The sequence below is a fragment of the Mus pahari genome, chromosome 6 (assembly GCF_900095145.1).
Source record: "Mus pahari chromosome 6, PAHARI_EIJ_v1.1, whole genome shotgun sequence".
Taxonomy (NCBI): domain Eukaryota; kingdom Metazoa; phylum Chordata; class Mammalia; order Rodentia; family Muridae; genus Mus; species Mus pahari.
The window spans coordinates 85,856,865-85,874,689 of record NC_034595.1 but is presented as its reverse complement, the minus strand read 5'-3'; the positions used below and the strand labels follow the sequence as shown (position 1 = coordinate 85,874,689).

The following is a 17,825-nucleotide window of genomic DNA, read 5'->3' as shown; positions in this document are numbered from 1 at the left end:
AAAAAAAAAAAAAAAAGAAACGTGTCCATTTAAAAATAGGTCCTGGAGTTGCTGGAAAGACTGCAGGCTGTTCCCTCCGATGACCCAGGTTCTGTTTTCTACACCCACACGGTAGCTCACAATAGCTGTAAGTCCAGTTCCAGGCACCTCTTCTGGCCTCTGCCAGCACCGTGCACAGTGGCGCACAGATGTGCATGCCAGCAAAATGCTCATCATGTAAAACATTTAAAAGTTAAATAGGTTATGGGGCTAGAACCGGGAGAGTGGTAGAGCCCTGGTTTCAGACACAGTAGTGTGTGTGTTTGTGTGTGTGTGTGTGTGTGTGCTTGAGAGAGATGGGGGGAAGGGGGATTGTGTGGAGGGGGTATTATATAGTTTCAAATACTAATCAGCTAATTCCCTCTCCCAACAAAAGCTACATAGATTTCATGCATCAAAAGACAACGCTGGGGACCGGAGAGGAGATGCCTCGTGCCTAGTTCTGCAAGGCAGTGAGCCACCCAACCACCTTCTGTGCCACAGGCGCCTGACTAACTGCCACCCACGTGAACCTAAGATTATAGCAGGGCCAACCCCAGCCCTCATAAAGTCACCATCGGGCTGGAAAAATGGCTCAGCAGGAAAAGCAGGTTCTTGCTGCTAAGTCAAATAACCTGAGTTTGATTCCTGGGACCCATATGACAGAAAGGAAGAACTGACTACTGGAGGGTGATCTGTCTGATCGCTACACAATGACAACAAGAATAAATTTTAAAAAGTGTAACAACAACAGAACCAAATAGTAAAGGTGGACTGTTGCCTCCCTTCCTTGGTCCCATCCCAGAAGACAGGCTCAACTCCAGCATTTCTTACGGTGACAAGGGAGTCCGGGTACCCACAGACTTGTCGGCGCGGTGGGCGTGGCCCATAGGCTGCACCCCAGGGATCCGCCCTTCGCTCTGGATCCGCATGCGCACTGACTCGGGGGCGGACCAGCACATCGACATCCGGGAGTCTGATTGCCTGTGGCTGTTTTGTTTTCTTGCAGAACTGAAGTAAACCGAGGCTATCCAACGCGCCGCGACTCCCAACTCTGGACTTGGACGTGAGTGCGGATGGGAGGGCGGAGCCGCGGGCCGGGCTCGAACTCGGGGCCGTGGCCGTGCCCCAGCTCCTGGACGCCGCCGCCGGGGCTGAGATCGCGCGACTTGCGGGGACGTTTCCTGTGGCGGGGACTCTTCCCCAGAACTGCGGATCTGGGCACGCTCATCCGGTGATGGAGCGTCGGGGTTCGGCCCACGCGTGACCGCGCCCTGTTCCTCCAGTCTGCGGGGCGGGTCTGCCTCCTTTGAACATGTCAAAGAATTGTGCAGCGAAAAATGGTCTCGGGTGGGCCATTGGGTGAACCGACAATTACACATAGTGGGTTGCTTTTCTTTCCAATCATTAGATAAAAGCGAGTGTATTTTCAGACCCGAACTCATCACAAAAGTATATCAGTTTTTCCCTTTAGCTTGTTTAGAGTCGGCTAAAACTGAGGTCGCCTTCCTTAGGGAGATCTGGGGTGTTCACTGTGAGCGAGTTGTATATAGTTCAAGTTTTATCTGTGAAATGAAGATGAGTGACGGTTCTCCGGCTGAGTCTGCACAGCTGAACTTGAAGGAGGAGGGTTTTATGGGATTTAAGACAGTTTCGGCTGACCGTGGTAATTTGACTGCATGTTCTTTATTTTAAGTCTGAATTCGTTTCAGGCCTGCCCTCTTTGTGGGGAATGTTGAAACAGCATCTGTAGCAGAGTTAGAGATAATAAGATGACTGCCCTTTACAAAGTAATGACGTCCGAGGGCAGTCTTGGAGAAGGGACTAATAATGGAGAAGAGACGAAGTAAAAATAAAGCCCGAAGTTGAGTCGTTCTTTTCTTAATCTGGGCATGAAAAACACAGATGCAGGATAAAATGTGCAGATTCCTAGGGGAAGTATTTTCCATCCAAGTCTACATTTTTACCTTAACACCAAATTTTATCACGTCCTTATTATCAAAATCAAATAGGAACCTTTAGTACGGAGCTAAAGGTTTAGAAAGCAGCTGTGGAGGGCTAAGCATCGTTGTGCTCATTTAAAAGACTAGTGGACTTGCAGTAATAAAATGTGACATCTTTGAGGTGATCAATACATTTTTGTTTAAGGTTAAGGTAATCACCTTCATTCATATTATGTAAATACGCTAAGACCATCCTGATTCTGTTTTCTTGTCTTTTCTAAATTTCTGTTTATTTAATGTATGAGTGCTGTGCTGCATATACATCCGCAGGCCAGAAGAGGGCATCAGATCCCCTTATAGTTATGAACCCCCATGTGGTTGCTGGGACCTCTGAAAGAACTGGCCAGTGTTCTTAACTGTAGAGCCATCTCACCAGCCCCTTGTTTTGTCTTTTGTTTGTTTGTTTGTTTTGTTTTTGTTGTTGTTGTTGTTTTTCGAGACATGGTTTCTCTGTGTAGCTCTGGCTGTCCTGGAACTCAGAAATCCGCTTGCCTCTGCCTCCCGAGTGCTGGGATTAAAGGCGTGCGCCACCATGCCCGGCTTGTTTTGTCTTTTTAACTAGTACCTCGCTCCCCACCAAAGCAACATCAGACATTCAGAAGAAGTAAGTAGGGATACGCTATCATTCTGTAGAAACACAGCCAGCTCTGAAACAAGAAACCCCAAGTACCTTATTTAACTGTGGTGGTTTTGTTTTAGTGACCTGAAAAGATGTCTGGATTTCTAGAAGGCTCGAGGTGCTCGGAGTGCATGGACTGGGGGGAGAAGCGGAACACAATCGCCTCCATCGCTGCTGGCGTTCTAGTAAGTCCCTGTGACACCTTGGCCCTCCATATGTTGATCTGTGGCTGTATAGACGGTTTAGGTTCTTTCTTTCAGATTTATTTATCGCCCGGCTCATGGTGCACACCTTTAATCCCAGCACTTGGGAAGCAGAGGCAGGTGAATTTCTGAGTTTGAGGCCAGCCTGGTCTACAGAGTGAGTTCCAGGACAGCCAGGGCTACACAGAGAAACCCTGTCTCAGAAAAACCAAAAAAAAAAAAAAATAAAAAAATAAATAAAAAATATGGTTGTCATAATGAGACATTTTGAATGCAGTTACTTATTGTATGGGTTATGTCTCCTTGACTCTGTGAGTGCAGAAGATTTAAAGGGTTGAAGAGGGCCAGGTGTGATGCACTCCTTTGATCCCAGCACTCAGGAGGCAGAGGCGGGTGGATCTCTGTGAGTTCGAGGCCAGCCAGAGCAGATAGTGAGACCCTGTCTTTAAAAAAAGGATTAAAGAGACAATCAGGTCTAAACCAGTCGAGATAGATACTCCCATTTCTCAGGTCATCCGGAGTTCACATTCTCCCTAATCTCGTAGGGAGAAGAGAAGAATTAGGAAGATCATGAGCTCCCTATTTTTTTTTTTTTTTTTGAATGGATGAATGGATTTGCTGTAGGTCATGTTGGCTTCGAACTCGCTCATAGGCAAGGATGCCCTTGAGGTCTCCGTCATCCCACCTCTGCTTCCCAGGTGCTGGGGTGACAGTGTGTGTCGCCTTGAGCTATGAAATACAGTGCTGGGGGATTCGCACGATAAAGCTAATTACATTACACATCCTCTTGTAGTCTGAAGTGACGGCTCAGGGTCTTACCTGCTACCTGTTCTCTTTTCCTTTGGTTTATTTTTTCCTTTCTGTGCTCTGGTGCGAGGGCGTCAGATCCCTTGGCACTGGAGTTACAGAAGTTACAGCTGCTATGTGGATGCTTGAAGTTGTACCTGGGTCCTTTGGAGGAACAGACCATGCTCTTTAACTACTGAGCCGTCTTGCCAGCCGCTGCTGTCTGTTCTAAAGAGAAACTCTTTTGCTAGACACTGAACCTAGGACCTTACACAGAAGAGACGAGTTCTCTGTCCCTGAACGTCAGCTTGGAAGGAAGAAATTTAAGTAAATGAATGACCAGAAACTCAAGTTTAAATATTTTTTTTCTGTACCTAATCTTTGATTATTATTTTTTAAATGTTTTCTTTATTATTTGATATTTTCTTTATTTACATTTCAAATGCTATCCCGAAAGTTCCCCATACCTTCCCCCCGCCCCTGTTCCCCTACCCACCCACTCCCACTTCTTGGCCCTGGCCTTCCCTTGTGCTGGGTCATATAAACTTTGCAAGACCAAGGGGCCTCTCTTCCCAATGATGGCCGATTAGGCCATCTTCTGCTACATATGCAGCTAGAGACATATATATATATATATATATATATATATATATATATATATAATTTTTTTTTAACAATTTACTTAGTGTATTTATGTGAGGGTGTCAGATCCCCAGTTGTGAGCTGGGTGTGGTTGCTGGGAATTGAACCTGGGTCTTCTCTTAACCACTGAGCCATATCTCCAGCCTCGAATTTCATCATAATTTTTAAAAGAATTATCATTTTTTTCAAAGACATGACAAAATTTAATACCCCTTTAGAAACTCTCATGTTTTGAAAAGCTTTAAATTCTAATCTTTGAATAAAAGACCTTAAATGCAGGGCTGAAGCGATGACTCGGAGGTTAGAAACATTTGTTGCTCTTGCAGAGGACCCAAGTTCAGTTGCCAGCGCCCACATGGTGGCTCACCACCCTCCGCAACCCAGCTTCCCTGGTTCTGATGCCCTCCCCTGAGCTCCATGGACACGAGGCTCAAATGTGATACACATGAAGGCAAAACATTCACACACGTAACAGAAGATAAATTACAGTTTTTTTTTTTTAAATCTTGGACAAGGACTGGAGAGATAGCTCAGTGGTTAAGAACACCAACTGCTCTGCTCTTCCAAAGGTCCTGAGTTCAAACCCCAGCAACCACATGATGGCTCTCAACCATCTGATGATGCTCTCATCTGGGGTGACTGAAAACAGCTACCGTGTACTTATATAATAAATAAGTAAATCTAAAAAAAAAAAAAAAACAAAAAAACAAAAAAACAATAACAACAACGACAAAAAAAAAAAAACCAAAAAACCACCGACTGCTCTTCCAGAGGTCCTGAGTTCAATTCCCAGCAACTACATGGTGGCTCACAACCACCTGCAGTGGGATCCAATGCCCTCTTCTGGTGTGTCTAAAGACAGCTACATTATACTCATATAAGTAAGTATATAAAAAAACTTGAACACACTAAAGGGGGGGGGGAGCACCCAGGCCACTTCTTAGCCAATCAGAGCGTCATAAACAGATCTGTCTATAACCTGGTAAAGACAATTTGATGGTTTAAAATAACTGGCTCCTCAGGCTTAGCAGTGAGGTGGGGGAAGGGGGCTCTTTTCTTTTTTTTTTTTTTTTTTAAATTTATTTATTATATGTAAGTACACTGTAGCTGTCTTCAGACACTCCAGAAGAGGGCGTAAGATCTTGTAATGGATGGTTATGAGCCACCATGTGGTTGCTGGGATTTGAACTCCGGACCTTTGGAAGAGCAATCGGGTGCTCTTACCCACTGAGCCATCTCACCAGCCCGGGGGCTCTTTTCATATCCTTGTAAGCCATGGATGGGGATTTGGTGAATGGCTTCTTGCGTGTGATGCTGGGGATGGAAGCCAGGGGCTGCACACACAGGCAGTGCTCAACCACCAGATTTCATCCCTAGCTCTCGTAATGCCAACCGGTAGATTCTTGTCCAGGTGAGGTTTTTTTGTTTTTGTTTTTGTTTTTTTTAGGTAGAGTTTTAATGTTTCTATTTATTTTTTTAATTTTTTAATTTTTTAATTTTTATTTTTTAAAGATTTATTATTATATCAGTACACTGTAGCTGTCTTCAGACATACCAGAAGAGGGCATCCAATCTCATTACAGATGGTTGTGAGCCACCATGTGGTTGCTGAGAATTGAACTCAGGACCTCTGGAAGAGCAGTCAGTGCTCTTACCCACTGAGCCATCTCACCAGCCCAATGTTTCCATTTTATATATTTTCCTTTAATTAATAATAACCAGAAGAGGGCTGGAGAGATGGCTCTTCCTATGACCCATGCTACCACACCCCACATTAGCTGTGCAGAGCCCCTTCGGAGGCTCTGAGATTGACCTTGAACTCTGTGCAGTCACGTTTGAGCTGCCTAAGTACAGCAGTTGACGGCCATGAACAATCCCCCCCAGACTCCACTTGCCCCTTCTCTGTGAGGTGTCAGAACGTCCAGGTTTGTAAGGTCTGTACGAGTGGGAGCAGGTTTAGGGGACCTACTGCACATTTTTTTAAACGTCCATTTATTTTATGTGCGTGGGTGTTTTGCCTGCCTGTATGACAACTGTACACCACTGAGGAAGGTGAGGGATCCCGTAGGACCGCAGTTACAGATGGTTGAGAGTCAGCACGTAGGTGCTGGGAATTGAACCCCGGTCCTTTGGAAGAGCAGTCAGTGCTCTGAACGGCTGCTGAGCCATCTTTCCAGCCCTGGGTACCTAATATTGAAACAGCTGGTGAACCACCCGCAATTCCCAAGGGTGAAGTTGCTGGAACGACCTGGGGGAGGGGATTTGGAAATTCATTTGAAGAGGTCCCTTGGTTCAAACACCTTGTAGTAACGTAACGTGTGTGCTGTGGCTGATGGGTCTTGCTGACATCGCCCTATTTTGTCTGTCTGTTTGCAGTTTTTCACGGGATGGTGGATCATCATAGATGCAGCTGTCATGTACCCCAGGATGGATCAGTTCAACCACTCATACCATACCTGTGGCGTCATAGCAACCGTAGCCTTCCTCATGTAAGTGATGATGTCACCCTACCTAGAGTGTCACCGACTAAAATGACCCTAGACACAATTTAAAATTCTGGCAGGTAAGAAGGACCCCTGGGCATGGTGACATGCTTGGAATCTGCGGGACCTGTAATCCCGCACTTAGAACAGAGACAGGGAGATAAATAGATGGCTTCAAGTTTCAGGCCAGCTGAGCCTACTTATGAAGTCCCATGCCAGCCAAGGGACTTGGTCTCAGGAAATAATACGAAGGGTCTGGAGAGATGGCTTGGTAGTTAAGAGTGTGTATTGCTCTGGCGGAAGACCTGGGTTCGGTTCTTGCCATCCTCATGGTGGCTCCGAGCCTCCTGTAACTCCAGCTCCAGGACATCTTATGGCCTCTTTGCAGGCACCAGGCACTGGTATATGCATGCAAGTAAAACACCACATGCCCATAAATGAGTCCAGAAGAAAGAAACAAGACAAAAATCCCATCCCTTGTGTAGGCTGAGACAGGAGGATTGCTGTGAGTTCAAGCAAGGCCACTGTCAGGAGGGGAGCTGATAGTTGTGCTTTTCTCTTTCCCTTGCTTCTGCCCGCTCCCAGGGCATCTCCTTGCTCTCCTAGCGCTGCTTGCTTCCGTCCTAGCAGAGGCGAAAGTTCCCCGTGGCTCCTGGACCCTGTGTACTTTGCTATAGCTTTATAAAACCCGAGGTACTTACTAAGCTCACAGCCCTGGCCTCTGCTCTCGGCATGAGAATTGGTGGCAGCAGGCTGGAGGTGGACAGTGACTTAGTGAGATTCCCTTAGAGTATTTTAAATGACTGCAAGTACAGATGTGGGGGAAACAAGACTGAAGTGTGGGGGGGGGGGCGTGTCAGGAGTTGGAGTGGGTGATTAAGAGTCAGGGAGGGGGTTCAGGAACAGGGTGGTGTGTGTGTATTGGGGGGAGTGTTAAGGACCCTGAGTGGGGGGGGGCTGTTAGGAGCCAGAGGGGGAGGTGGACACAGTCACTCCAGAGCTAGAGGGGGTCAGGAAAGGGGGTGGGAGGGTGGAAGGAGGGATGGGGGTAATGTCAAGGGCCAGAAGTGGTTGTTGGGGATCAGAGGGAGAGGTGGAAAGAGTCACTCTGGACCGGGGTGGGGGGGTGGGGGGGTTAGGAGCCTGAGAGGGAGGTGGAGACAGTTACCTGAAGGGAGGAGCCAGAGGGGGAGTCAGGAGTGGGGACATGGTCAGGGGCCTGAGGAGGAGGCAGAGACAGTCCTGGAGAGCAGAGAAAGGCTCACTGCAGCTGGGACTGTGGCTCTGAGGTTTTCCTTTTGGTTTTGGCCTTCTAGCTACACAGTGATAATTCTGTCACTGTTCCTGGCCTTCCTGTCTGGAGTCCTCCCCCTTTGATAAGTTGTCATGGATTCTCCTCTTTTTGTCCCCTTGTGCCCCATTCCAGATCACCTCGGGTTCATCCCCCATGTTGAATGAGTTCACTATGTTTCCCTAGTTGCGAGTGCTTCCTGTAGGGACCAGCTATTGTTTGAGAGACAGGCTGGGCTGGGATTGGTCCCCCTCCCCTTGCACCTCAACCTCCCGGTCGCTGGGGTTACACGTGTGCCCCTACACGGGCCTTTCTTTGGCATGCTGCAGCCTTTGTCTGCCAACGCTTAGCACCATCCATGTGTAAGAAGTCCGAGGGGAAAATGGGGATCCAGTCCTGGGTTAGCGCTTCAGCTTGGGGCAAGTGGCTCAGGGGCTGCTGGCCTCCTGAACACCAGGTAAGGGGACGTCACCCTGACATCAGTGCTGTCAGTAGGCAGAACTCAGGAGAAAAGCCACCCCATCTGCCTGCTTTTATTTTTTTGGTTTTTCTGAGACAGGGTTTCTCTGTGTAGCCCTGGCTGTCCTGGAACTCACTCTGTAGACCAGGCTGGCCTCGAACTCAGAAATCNCATCAGGCCCGGCTCCCATCTCCCTGCTTATGAGTACAAGTCGTTGTTGGGCCACACCCTGCCGCCAACATCTGGGTAATTTTCTTTCCATGCATGTATGTGTACATGCGCGCGTGCGTGTGTGTGTGTGTGTGTGTGTGTGTGTGTGTGTGTTCATTCTTGTGATGCTCGGGGCACAATCCAAGGCTTTGAGCTTGTCAAACTGCCACTCCGGCATAACCACACCCTTATCTTCACTCCATGGGAGCTTATTGGTAAAGGTGTGGCAGAGGCTTCGCTGTCCGTGGATCTAAAATACTCTATGAATTCATCCTTACATCCACAGACCTTCTGATGGTCCTGGTCCTGTCCCACTTCTCACTCTTGCCTCCAAACCCTTCCATTCCCAGCCCTGTGGGATGGCTTCTCCGCGTAGACTTAAGTGTGCGTTCCCCTGGGGCATCTGCCCCACTCGTGCTAAGAAACGTCTTCTGGAAGTGGAGACCCCGGCTGTCCTGCTGTCTTTATTATACCTCTTACCTCACTCATAGGGCGTGGTGAGTGGGATTGAGATTTGAGAGTCTCCACGTGTAGCCCAGGCTGGACTGGAACATTGAGATCCTCCTGCCTCGAGTGCTGGTGTATTTTCACTTCTGTGCGCGCCTGTGTAAGGTTCTGAGATGAGGTCTGAACTCTGCCTTTTCCCCAGCCATCCCTCCGGTTCCCTTGGTGTCTGCAGCTCACAGACAGTGGCTGCGTGCCAGGGTGAGGTGACCACATACCCACCCATGTACAGGATCTGGGTGCTTTAGGAACCTTGATGAATTTATACCCTATTTTACAGTAATTGAGGGAAATTAAAAAAAAAAAGTCAGAGGTTTTAGTTAAGAATGCCAGAAAAATAACCATTTCTCTCCTCCAAAAGCCATTCCAAGGGAGTTTCTGTGCATGGCCGTGGACATCTGTAAACCTTAGCACTTGGACTCAGCCTTCCCCTGGTCCAGGTGCCAGACTCCCCACATTTTAACTCCCACCCATCACCCACGCCGGGCTGTAAAAGTCTTTTCCAAGCAAATTGAGGGGCTTGTGAGCCACTAAGGAAGGCGCAGTGGGACTGTCACCCACGGAGAGCTGGTCTGACTTAGACAAATGCTTGACTGATGGCAGCGCCGGGGCGCTTTTCTTTGGTGTTCAGCTGGTCCACAGCCTCCTGTCTCCCCGTTCTGTTGCAATTTAAAATAATAATTAGGCTACCGGGTTTCCTTAAGAATGCTGACCTATAAGCCGGGCGTGGTGGCGCACGCCTTTAATCCCAGCACTCGGGAGGCAGAGGCAGCCAGGGCTATACAGAGAAACCCTGTCTCAAAAAAAAAAAGAATGCTGACCTATTCATAAATTCGTAAGTTAAGCACTGTTGTGACTGAAGTGTGTGTTCACAATTATGTGCGCGTGTGCGTGCATGCATGTGTAATAGTTTTCATTCATTTTTGCCCCAGATCTTTATTCTTCTGTTTCGCTGCTTGTGAAGCGGCTGCTCCCGCCCTGCCTGGGGGTGGGGTGGGGCACACACAGGCATTTGAGCATGTGGCAGGGTTCCTCACTGCGTTTCCGTACCTGATGGCAGCGGGCCTGCCTTAGGCTTATTTATTTATTTATTTTTGTTTTTTTCTTTTTCTTTTGAGACAGGCTTTCTCTGTGTAGCCCTGGCTGTCCTGGAACTCACTCTGTAGACCAGGCTGGCCTCAAGCTCACAGAGATCCATCTGCCTCAGCCTCCTGAGTGCTAGGACTGAAGGTGTGCACCACCACATCCCAGCCTTTGAGATTAATTTTTAAAAACTAGGCGTGTGGATGGTGCGCATGTGAGTGTGGGTTCCCTAGGAGGCCCAGGAGCTCCAGTGTAGACAGTTGGTGGGTTAGGCTCAGAACTGGGCTCCTGTGCGTGTACACTGAGTGCTCTTAAGCCCTAAGCTGTCTCTCCGGTCCTATACTTACCTTTGCACGAGCATTCAAGTCACCTGAAAGATGTGTTAGAACTAGTCTCTGGAGCTCCACGCTGGGCATTCTGCTCCAGTAGGTTGATGGTGAGTCCAAGAGTGTCCTATCGGCAATACCGTTTCTCCCTGTCTCCACGGCAACCGTGGTCCCAGGGTGTGTCTCACTTGAAGGGGTTTCCTTAGGTGATTTGAATCCTGGGGACCCGTGGCTCCAGGCTCACCTTGAACTTGGGCAACCCTAACTTCTTGAGTTTAATAATTTGATGCTGTAGACAGCTTCTCCTTGGAGGGCGAGCCCCTGACTTCTTGCTTTTCCGCCTCCTGCAGGATTAATGCAGTATCGAATGGGCAAGTGCGAGGTGACAGCTACAGCGAAGGCTGTCTGGGCCAGACAGGTAAAGAGGTGACACCACACAGCTTTCTTCCCCGAACCGAGACAGAACTACATGGCAGGGTACTTGTCGGGCTTCTTGGGTTCAAGCGTAAGACAGAGAGATGCTGGATTCCAAGGCATACATCACAGCGGGCTGTGAGCACAGAACCCACCAGGCGTGAGTCTCTGACCTCAGCCATTAAATAGGTAGCCTTAAGTGTCTACAGGCTGCCACAGAGAGCAGGAGCTGGCAACGTGTGCAGAGCAGAATCTCACCACATTAAACTACCTGAGACATGGTTACTGTTTTGACAGGTTATGTTTGGTTGTATTAGCATTTTTTTTTTTGTCTGTTTGTTTTTCTAGATAGGATCTTACTCCATAACCCTGACCGGCCTGAAACTCACTCTGTAGACCAAGCTTGAGCTTTGAGCTCACAGAGATTCACCGGCTTCTGCTTCCCGAGTGCCAGGATTATAGGCATGCACCACTACACTTAGCTTGCGTTAACATTTTGAAATATTTTATAATCTTAGACCTTTTTTTTATTTGTTTTTTTTGAGACAGGGTTTCTCTGTCTAGCCCTGGCTGTCCTGGAACTTACTCTGTAGACCAGGCTGGCCCCGAACTCAGAAATTCTCCTGCCTCTGCCTCCCAAGTGCTGGGATTAAAGGTGTGTGCCACCACTGCCCAGCAACCTTTTTTTTTTTTAATGTGCATGGATGCTTGTGCACATGTTTGTGCACCACATGTATGCCTGGTGATCGAAGAGGCTAGAAGATGGTATTAGATCCTCATGTGGGTGCTGGGTACCAGTCTAGTCCTCCAGAAGTGCTGAGTTAAGTCCTTTTAAGTGCTGAGCCATCTCCCCTGCCCTGCATCTAGCTATTTAAGAAAGTTCAAGGGATAGCATTTCTGGCCTCTGGCTTGCATAGCAAGCACGTTTACCCACCGAGCCATCTCACTGGCCCCTGACTTTTATCTGAGACAGGATCCCAGGTAGCCCAGGCTAACTTCAAACATAGTCAAGGATGGCCCTGAATTGGAATAGATTCTTCTGCTTCAACCCACCCCCCCACCCCCACCCCGAAGTGTATGGACACAGGCATGTGCCACCATGATTTTATACTTGCCCATTGATTGTTGTACTTGTTTGTTTTTGTATGTAGGTATATTATGTCATATCTATGTGTGGCATATTATGTGTGTAGGTATATTATGTCATGTATTATATGTGCTATAGGTGGTTTCTGGTTTTTTGGAACAGGGTTTTTATAGTATTTGCTGGCCTATACCTCACTGTGTAGCTCAGACTGGCTTTCCTTCTACATCAGCCTCCATATCTGACTTAGGTGGGGGTATGAGTGTGGGCCCACACATGCCATGGTGCCTGGATCAAGGTCAGAGGACAGCTTGTTGCAGTTAGGTCTCTCTTGATACCATTTGGGTCCTGGGGGTCAAAGGGAGGCGTCTGGCTTGGCAGCAAGGGTCTCTACCAGACGGGTCCTCACCAACCCGCTTTATTTTGAGGCAAGGTCTTATGTAAGGCAGGCCAGCCTTGAACCCCAGACCTTCCCGCCTCTACCTCCAGTTGTTGGGATCCCAAGCCTGGACACATGTTGTGAAGTCCACAGCTGTCTGTGGAGCAGCTGTGGTAACAATGTATCTCTTCTCAGGAGCTCGAATCTGGCTCTTCATCGGCTTCATGTTGGCTTTTGGATCCCTGATTGCATCCATGTGGATTCTCTTTGGAGGTTATGTCGCTAAGGGTAAGAATACATTTTACTTTAATCTCCTACTAGGATGTTATATCCAAACTGGCTATTTTTAGGATGAAACATTTACGTGTGTGTGTGTGTGTGTGTGTGTGTGTGTGTGCACGCGCACGTGTATGCGTGCATGCAGACTAGGCCAGTCCAGGCTGTCTCAGAACTGGTTGGTTGGCTGGCTTTGTTACCATTCTTGAAACTAGGTCTCACTCTGTAGACCAGGCAACCTCACAGAGATCCACCTGCCTCTGCCTCCCAAGTGCTGGAACTAAAGAGTGAGCCGCTATCCCTGGAGGACGTGATGTTAGTAGAGATAGTAGAGACCTAGACAAAGCCTCAGGCTATTTCTGGAATAGAAAAGGCTGCGGTCATCTGAGCCTCCAGGCCTAGAGTTATTAAGGGAGTTAGCTAGTGCACCTAACAGCCTGGGGCTGAGACTCGACAGAGAGATCCCATTTCAGTGCTCAGAGCTCTTGCTGGCACTGCAGTGTCTACCTCTCAGCTAAGTCCTTCAGCCAAGGCCCAAGGAACGCGCCCTCTTTCCCCTGAGCATCTAGTCCAGGGCACAGAGTTTCCTGTGTCCACCCATGTCACAGCCTCTTAGCATCTCTATGGCTGTCAGCTCCTTCGGCCCACCAGTCTCTTCCCCCGCTCTCCTGAGAGGACGCCCTAGCAGGTTTCCTGTCTCTCCCTTTGCCAGACTGTGGGATCCCTTATGGTCAACTCCAGTCCCATTCCCGACCTGCTTGCCAGGCCCAGCAGGACTTCCTCACCTCCTGGCTCGCTCTTTTCTTAGCCAGCAGCCATCCCTCTAGGTGCCAGCTGCTCCTGCCTCAAGGCCTTTGCCCTCAGTTCTGCTTGTCCCCTGCCCTTGCTGGCTCCTTTGCCTGTCTCTCCCGGGGTCTTCCCAGCCTCTGGTGTCCACGCCTTGAACTGCTCTGTCTTCTCCCCTGGTTGTTCGAGCAGCAGATGGCTCTGCTCTCCGAGGACCAGTACCTTCTACACTGTCCCTCCAGGTAGACTGTGCATTGGCTCCGGAAGTACCATTACCCGATCAGAGGGAGCTGTCATTTACTAAGCCAGTGCTGTCTGCTGTGGGTCACGTCATGTACTTCACCTTCCAGAATGGTCAGTTAGGGTAGGCAAGGAAGCTGGTGTCTGCTGGTCTATCTGGACCTAATTGTTTGGAGATCTTAAACCTCTAAATATTACAATTATTTTTACAGAGAAGGAAGTAGTGTATCCTGGAATTGCTGTATTTTTCCAGAATGCTTTCATCTTTTTTGGGTAAGTGCTGATTTTCATTCTTTACTGTTCTCGTGTGTGTGTGTGTGTGTGTGTGTGTGTGTGTGTGTGTGTGTGTGTTTTGTTTGAAGACAGTGGCACCTAGAGTAGTTTGAACTCATGACCCTTCCACTTCAGCATCTTGAACTCTATCACAGCTATGTATGCACCACCATGCCTTATACCTATGAATATATGGTTTCTCTCTGTGTTTGTATGTGTGTCATTTTGTTCTATATGTATGTATTTTTGGTTTTTTGGTGTTTTTGAAACAGGGAGGGTTTCCCTGTGTAGCCCTGGCTGTCCTGGAACTCACTTTGTAAACCAGGCTGGCCTCGAACTCAGAAATCCAACTGCCTCTGCCTTCCAAGTGCTGGGATTAAAGGCGTGCGCCACCATCGCCCGACAATTTTTTTGATCGTTTTTGTTGTTGTTTTGTTTGTTTGTTTGTTTGTTTCGAGACAGGGTTTCTCTGTATAGCCCTGGCTGTCCTGGAACTCACTTTGTAGACCAGGCTGGCCTCGAACTCAGAAATCCACCTGCCTCTGCCTCCCAAGTGCTGGGATTAAAGGTGTGCGCCACCACCGCCTGGCTTTATTTTTATTTTTTTTAAGGATTTATTAATTTACTTAATGTTTGTGAGCACACTGTCACTCTCATCAGAAACAGCAGAAGAGGGCATCAGATCCCATTACAGATGATTGTGAGCCACCATGTGGTTGCTGGGAATTGAACTCAGAACCTCTGGAAGAGCTGTCAGTGCTCTTAACCACTGAGCCATCTCTCCAGCTTCATGCATCTATAGGTATGGTTTTGATGTTTATGTGTGTAGTTTTGCTCGGTGTGTGTTTTCATCTGTGTATATGTGTGTGTGTGTGTGTGTGTGTGTGTGTGTGTTTTCTTTAAAGTAAGGAATTGCTCTCTGTAGCTAAGGCTAGACTCAGACTCCTGGGCTCAAGCAGTCCGTTGTCTTCCTAAGCAGCTGGAGCCACCCGTGTGAGCTCCCAGGCCTGGCTGGACTTTCCCCTTGGGAATTCTCGGCATTAGCGCTACTGTGGACCGCCACTCCAGCCCTTACGCCATGGCTTCTTGGCATTTGAATTCTGAGGACTGTCTTATCACCCAAAACCGCCTTGGTTATTTATTCTCCCACTGGCCTTGTCTCTGCCGCCTTAGTCAGGATCACTGGTGCTGTGATAAACACCATCACCAAAAGCAGCTTAGGGGGAGGGGCTTATTTGACTTACAGTTCCACATCATAGTCCATCACTGCAGGAAGTCAGGAACTCAAGCAGGGCACGAATCTGCAGGCAGGAGCTGATGCAGAGGCCATGGAGGGATGCTGCTTACTGGCTTGCTCCCCATGGCTTGCTCCACTTGTTTTCTTATTGAACCCAGGACCACTGGCCCAGGGATGGCCCTACCCACAGTGGGCTGGGCCCTCCCCAATCAATCACTAATTAAGAAAATGCCCTACAGGCTTGCTTACAACCCAAATTTATGGGGAGGTGTTTTTTGTTGGTGGTGGTTTTTTTCGAGACAGGGTTTCTCTGTGGAGCCCTGGCTGTCCTGGAACTCACTCTGTAGACCAGGCTGGCCTTGAACTCTGAAATCTGCCTACCTCTGCCTCCCAAGTGCTGGAATTAAAGGCATGTGCCACCACGCCCGGCTGAGGAGGCGTTTTTTTTTTAATTAGGGCTCTGACCTCTCTGATGACTTGAAGTTGTGTTTCCATAAAACCAGCTGCCTCAGCCCCATCGTTTGAACTCCTGCTTATCCGTCAAAGCCCCTTTCAAATATCACCATCCTTTGGATCCTGTTTTTTTTTTTTTTTTTTTAAAGTTTTTTTAATATTATTGAATGTGTGAGTGTGAATGCGCACGTGTGCACACGTGCTGCCACACAGGGAGGTCAGAGGACAGCTGTTAACAGTTGGTTCACTCTTACCACCTTTGTGTGGTTCAGGGAACTCGGGTTGCCAGGGTTCCCAGCAAACGCTTTACCTGTGGAGCCACCGCTCTGCCCGTCTGAATCGTTCCAAAGAAATACAGAAACTGACAGCAGGGCATAGTGCTTTGTGTTTAGAACCTCAGCACCAGACGGTAGAGGCAGACAGATGGCCATAAGTTCAAGGGTAGCCTGGTTTAGATCGTAGGTGCCCTGCCAGCCCAGGCTACTCAGTAAGACCCCCATCTCATAAAAACAAAATAAAAACTGAATTCATTCAAGGAGAATGAGCTTGTGGCTTGGACCTCCTTGGTGTTTGGTGTGTGACAGGTGATCGGATGCGAGCAGGTCGAGGACAGACACTGTGTCTTACTTGTCTGCCTGGGCCTTGCACGTCAAGACACCCTATAAGGAGCGCGGATGGGGGTGGAGTTGCAGCTCAGTGACAGTGTGCCTACCCCCAGGCCTTGGGTTCCGCCACCCCCACCTCCCCACCCCCCCACCTCCTCCGACCTGCAGGTCTGGGGACGGGACAGATGAACGATTCGAGTCTCTAGGACAGTCAGCGTGTGTGGATCTCGGGTGCTTTCTCTGCAAGTCACATGCTTCCTACCTTTCTAGAAGTTTCCCAAGCCAGGCAGTCATGTCATGCTTCTCGTTCTGTCCGTAGGGGGCTGGTTTTCAAGTTTGGCCGTACAGAGGACTTGTGGCAGTGAAGACGTCGCTTCTGCAGCACAGCCACCGTGCATGGGTTTCTTCCCCCCCCCCCCTGCTCACTCACCCAGTCTTTTGTAATACTGTTTTCTAAACTTATTTCTGGGTATAATCTCAGCTTGAAATTGTATAATGCTAGAATCATGAGAACTCCTATGTGAACTGCAGCAGCCCAGTGCGGTGTGAGCCCCATCAGCTTTTACCACAGGAAAGGAAACCGCTGCCGTGAGTCGCTTCTGCCAGCTTCTATCACGATCTAAAGAGTTGGTGATGGAGAAATGGTGGAGTCTTTGGGGTGAGGATTCCCTCTGGGCTCCAAAGTGTTTATTAACGCGGCCTTTTTCGTGTCCGGTGTTGAATAACGTGTAAACATTTTCTTGTTATTAAAAACTATTTGGTGGTCAAGAGTTCTTTCTCGTTCTACTTTGTATATGGTCCTATCAGAAATACTGCATCTTCCTTTTCATATTAATGGCCTAAGATAACCTAGAACCACAAGTCATGGCTCTCTTGACCAGAAAGCTGTTGAAAACATTCAAGTGAAGAGCTTTGATTCTCCATGATCATGACAAGGATTCCTGTCCTGCCCAGGCTAGTGACTATGTGAAAGGTGGCACTTTAGAATCAGGAGTAATGTGTGCCACCCTGGCAGTATAATGGTGGACTTGGCAGGAGTGCCCAGGCCAAACAGTGGACATTGGGAGCAAGAGCACGTGACCCACTGTGGCACAGGGTCCTGGTAAACACTCCACACGTGCCAGGAATGGAAAGAGGAAAGGGTATACAGATTTGACAGTAACTGAGGTGTCAATTTCTAGGGCTCAAGGGTCTGACTCGGGTGAGAATTTGTTTTGATAATGGCTTGAATTCTTCCTTTCACCTCTGAACAGATAACCTAAATTCAGCAGACCACGGGGTCTGTTAGCACTATACAGACCAGCTCTCGGGGACTCTGATGGTCTGTCTGTCCTCCACTGGAGGGCGCTCTCGTGCCATCCTCAGGCTCCCACCTCACACACTACTACAATCTCTTCAAAGCTAAGCTTGAAGCCCCGGCCTTCTGCAATTGCCCTCCGGGAGCTGTGAT

The 17,825-nt window shown here is 48.5% G+C and overlaps 1 protein-coding gene across 1 annotated transcript; it reads left to right on the top strand.

Annotated features, from left to right (window-relative positions):
* The first annotated feature begins 967 nt into the window (after nt 1-967).
* On the top strand, nt 968-17,145 carry Tmem50a (transmembrane protein 50A). Its single transcript, XM_021200851.2, has 7 exons — nt 968-1,084; nt 2,721-2,825; nt 6,648-6,760; nt 10,979-11,046; nt 12,701-12,793; nt 14,020-14,080; nt 16,695-17,145. The coding sequence occupies exons 2-7, from the start codon at nt 2,733-2,735 to the stop codon at nt 16,738-16,740; spliced, it is 474 nt and encodes a 157-aa protein (XP_021056510.1). The 5' UTR covers nt 968-1,084; nt 2,721-2,732; the 3' UTR covers nt 16,741-17,145.
* Nucleotides 17,146-17,825: the final 680 nt, after the last annotated feature.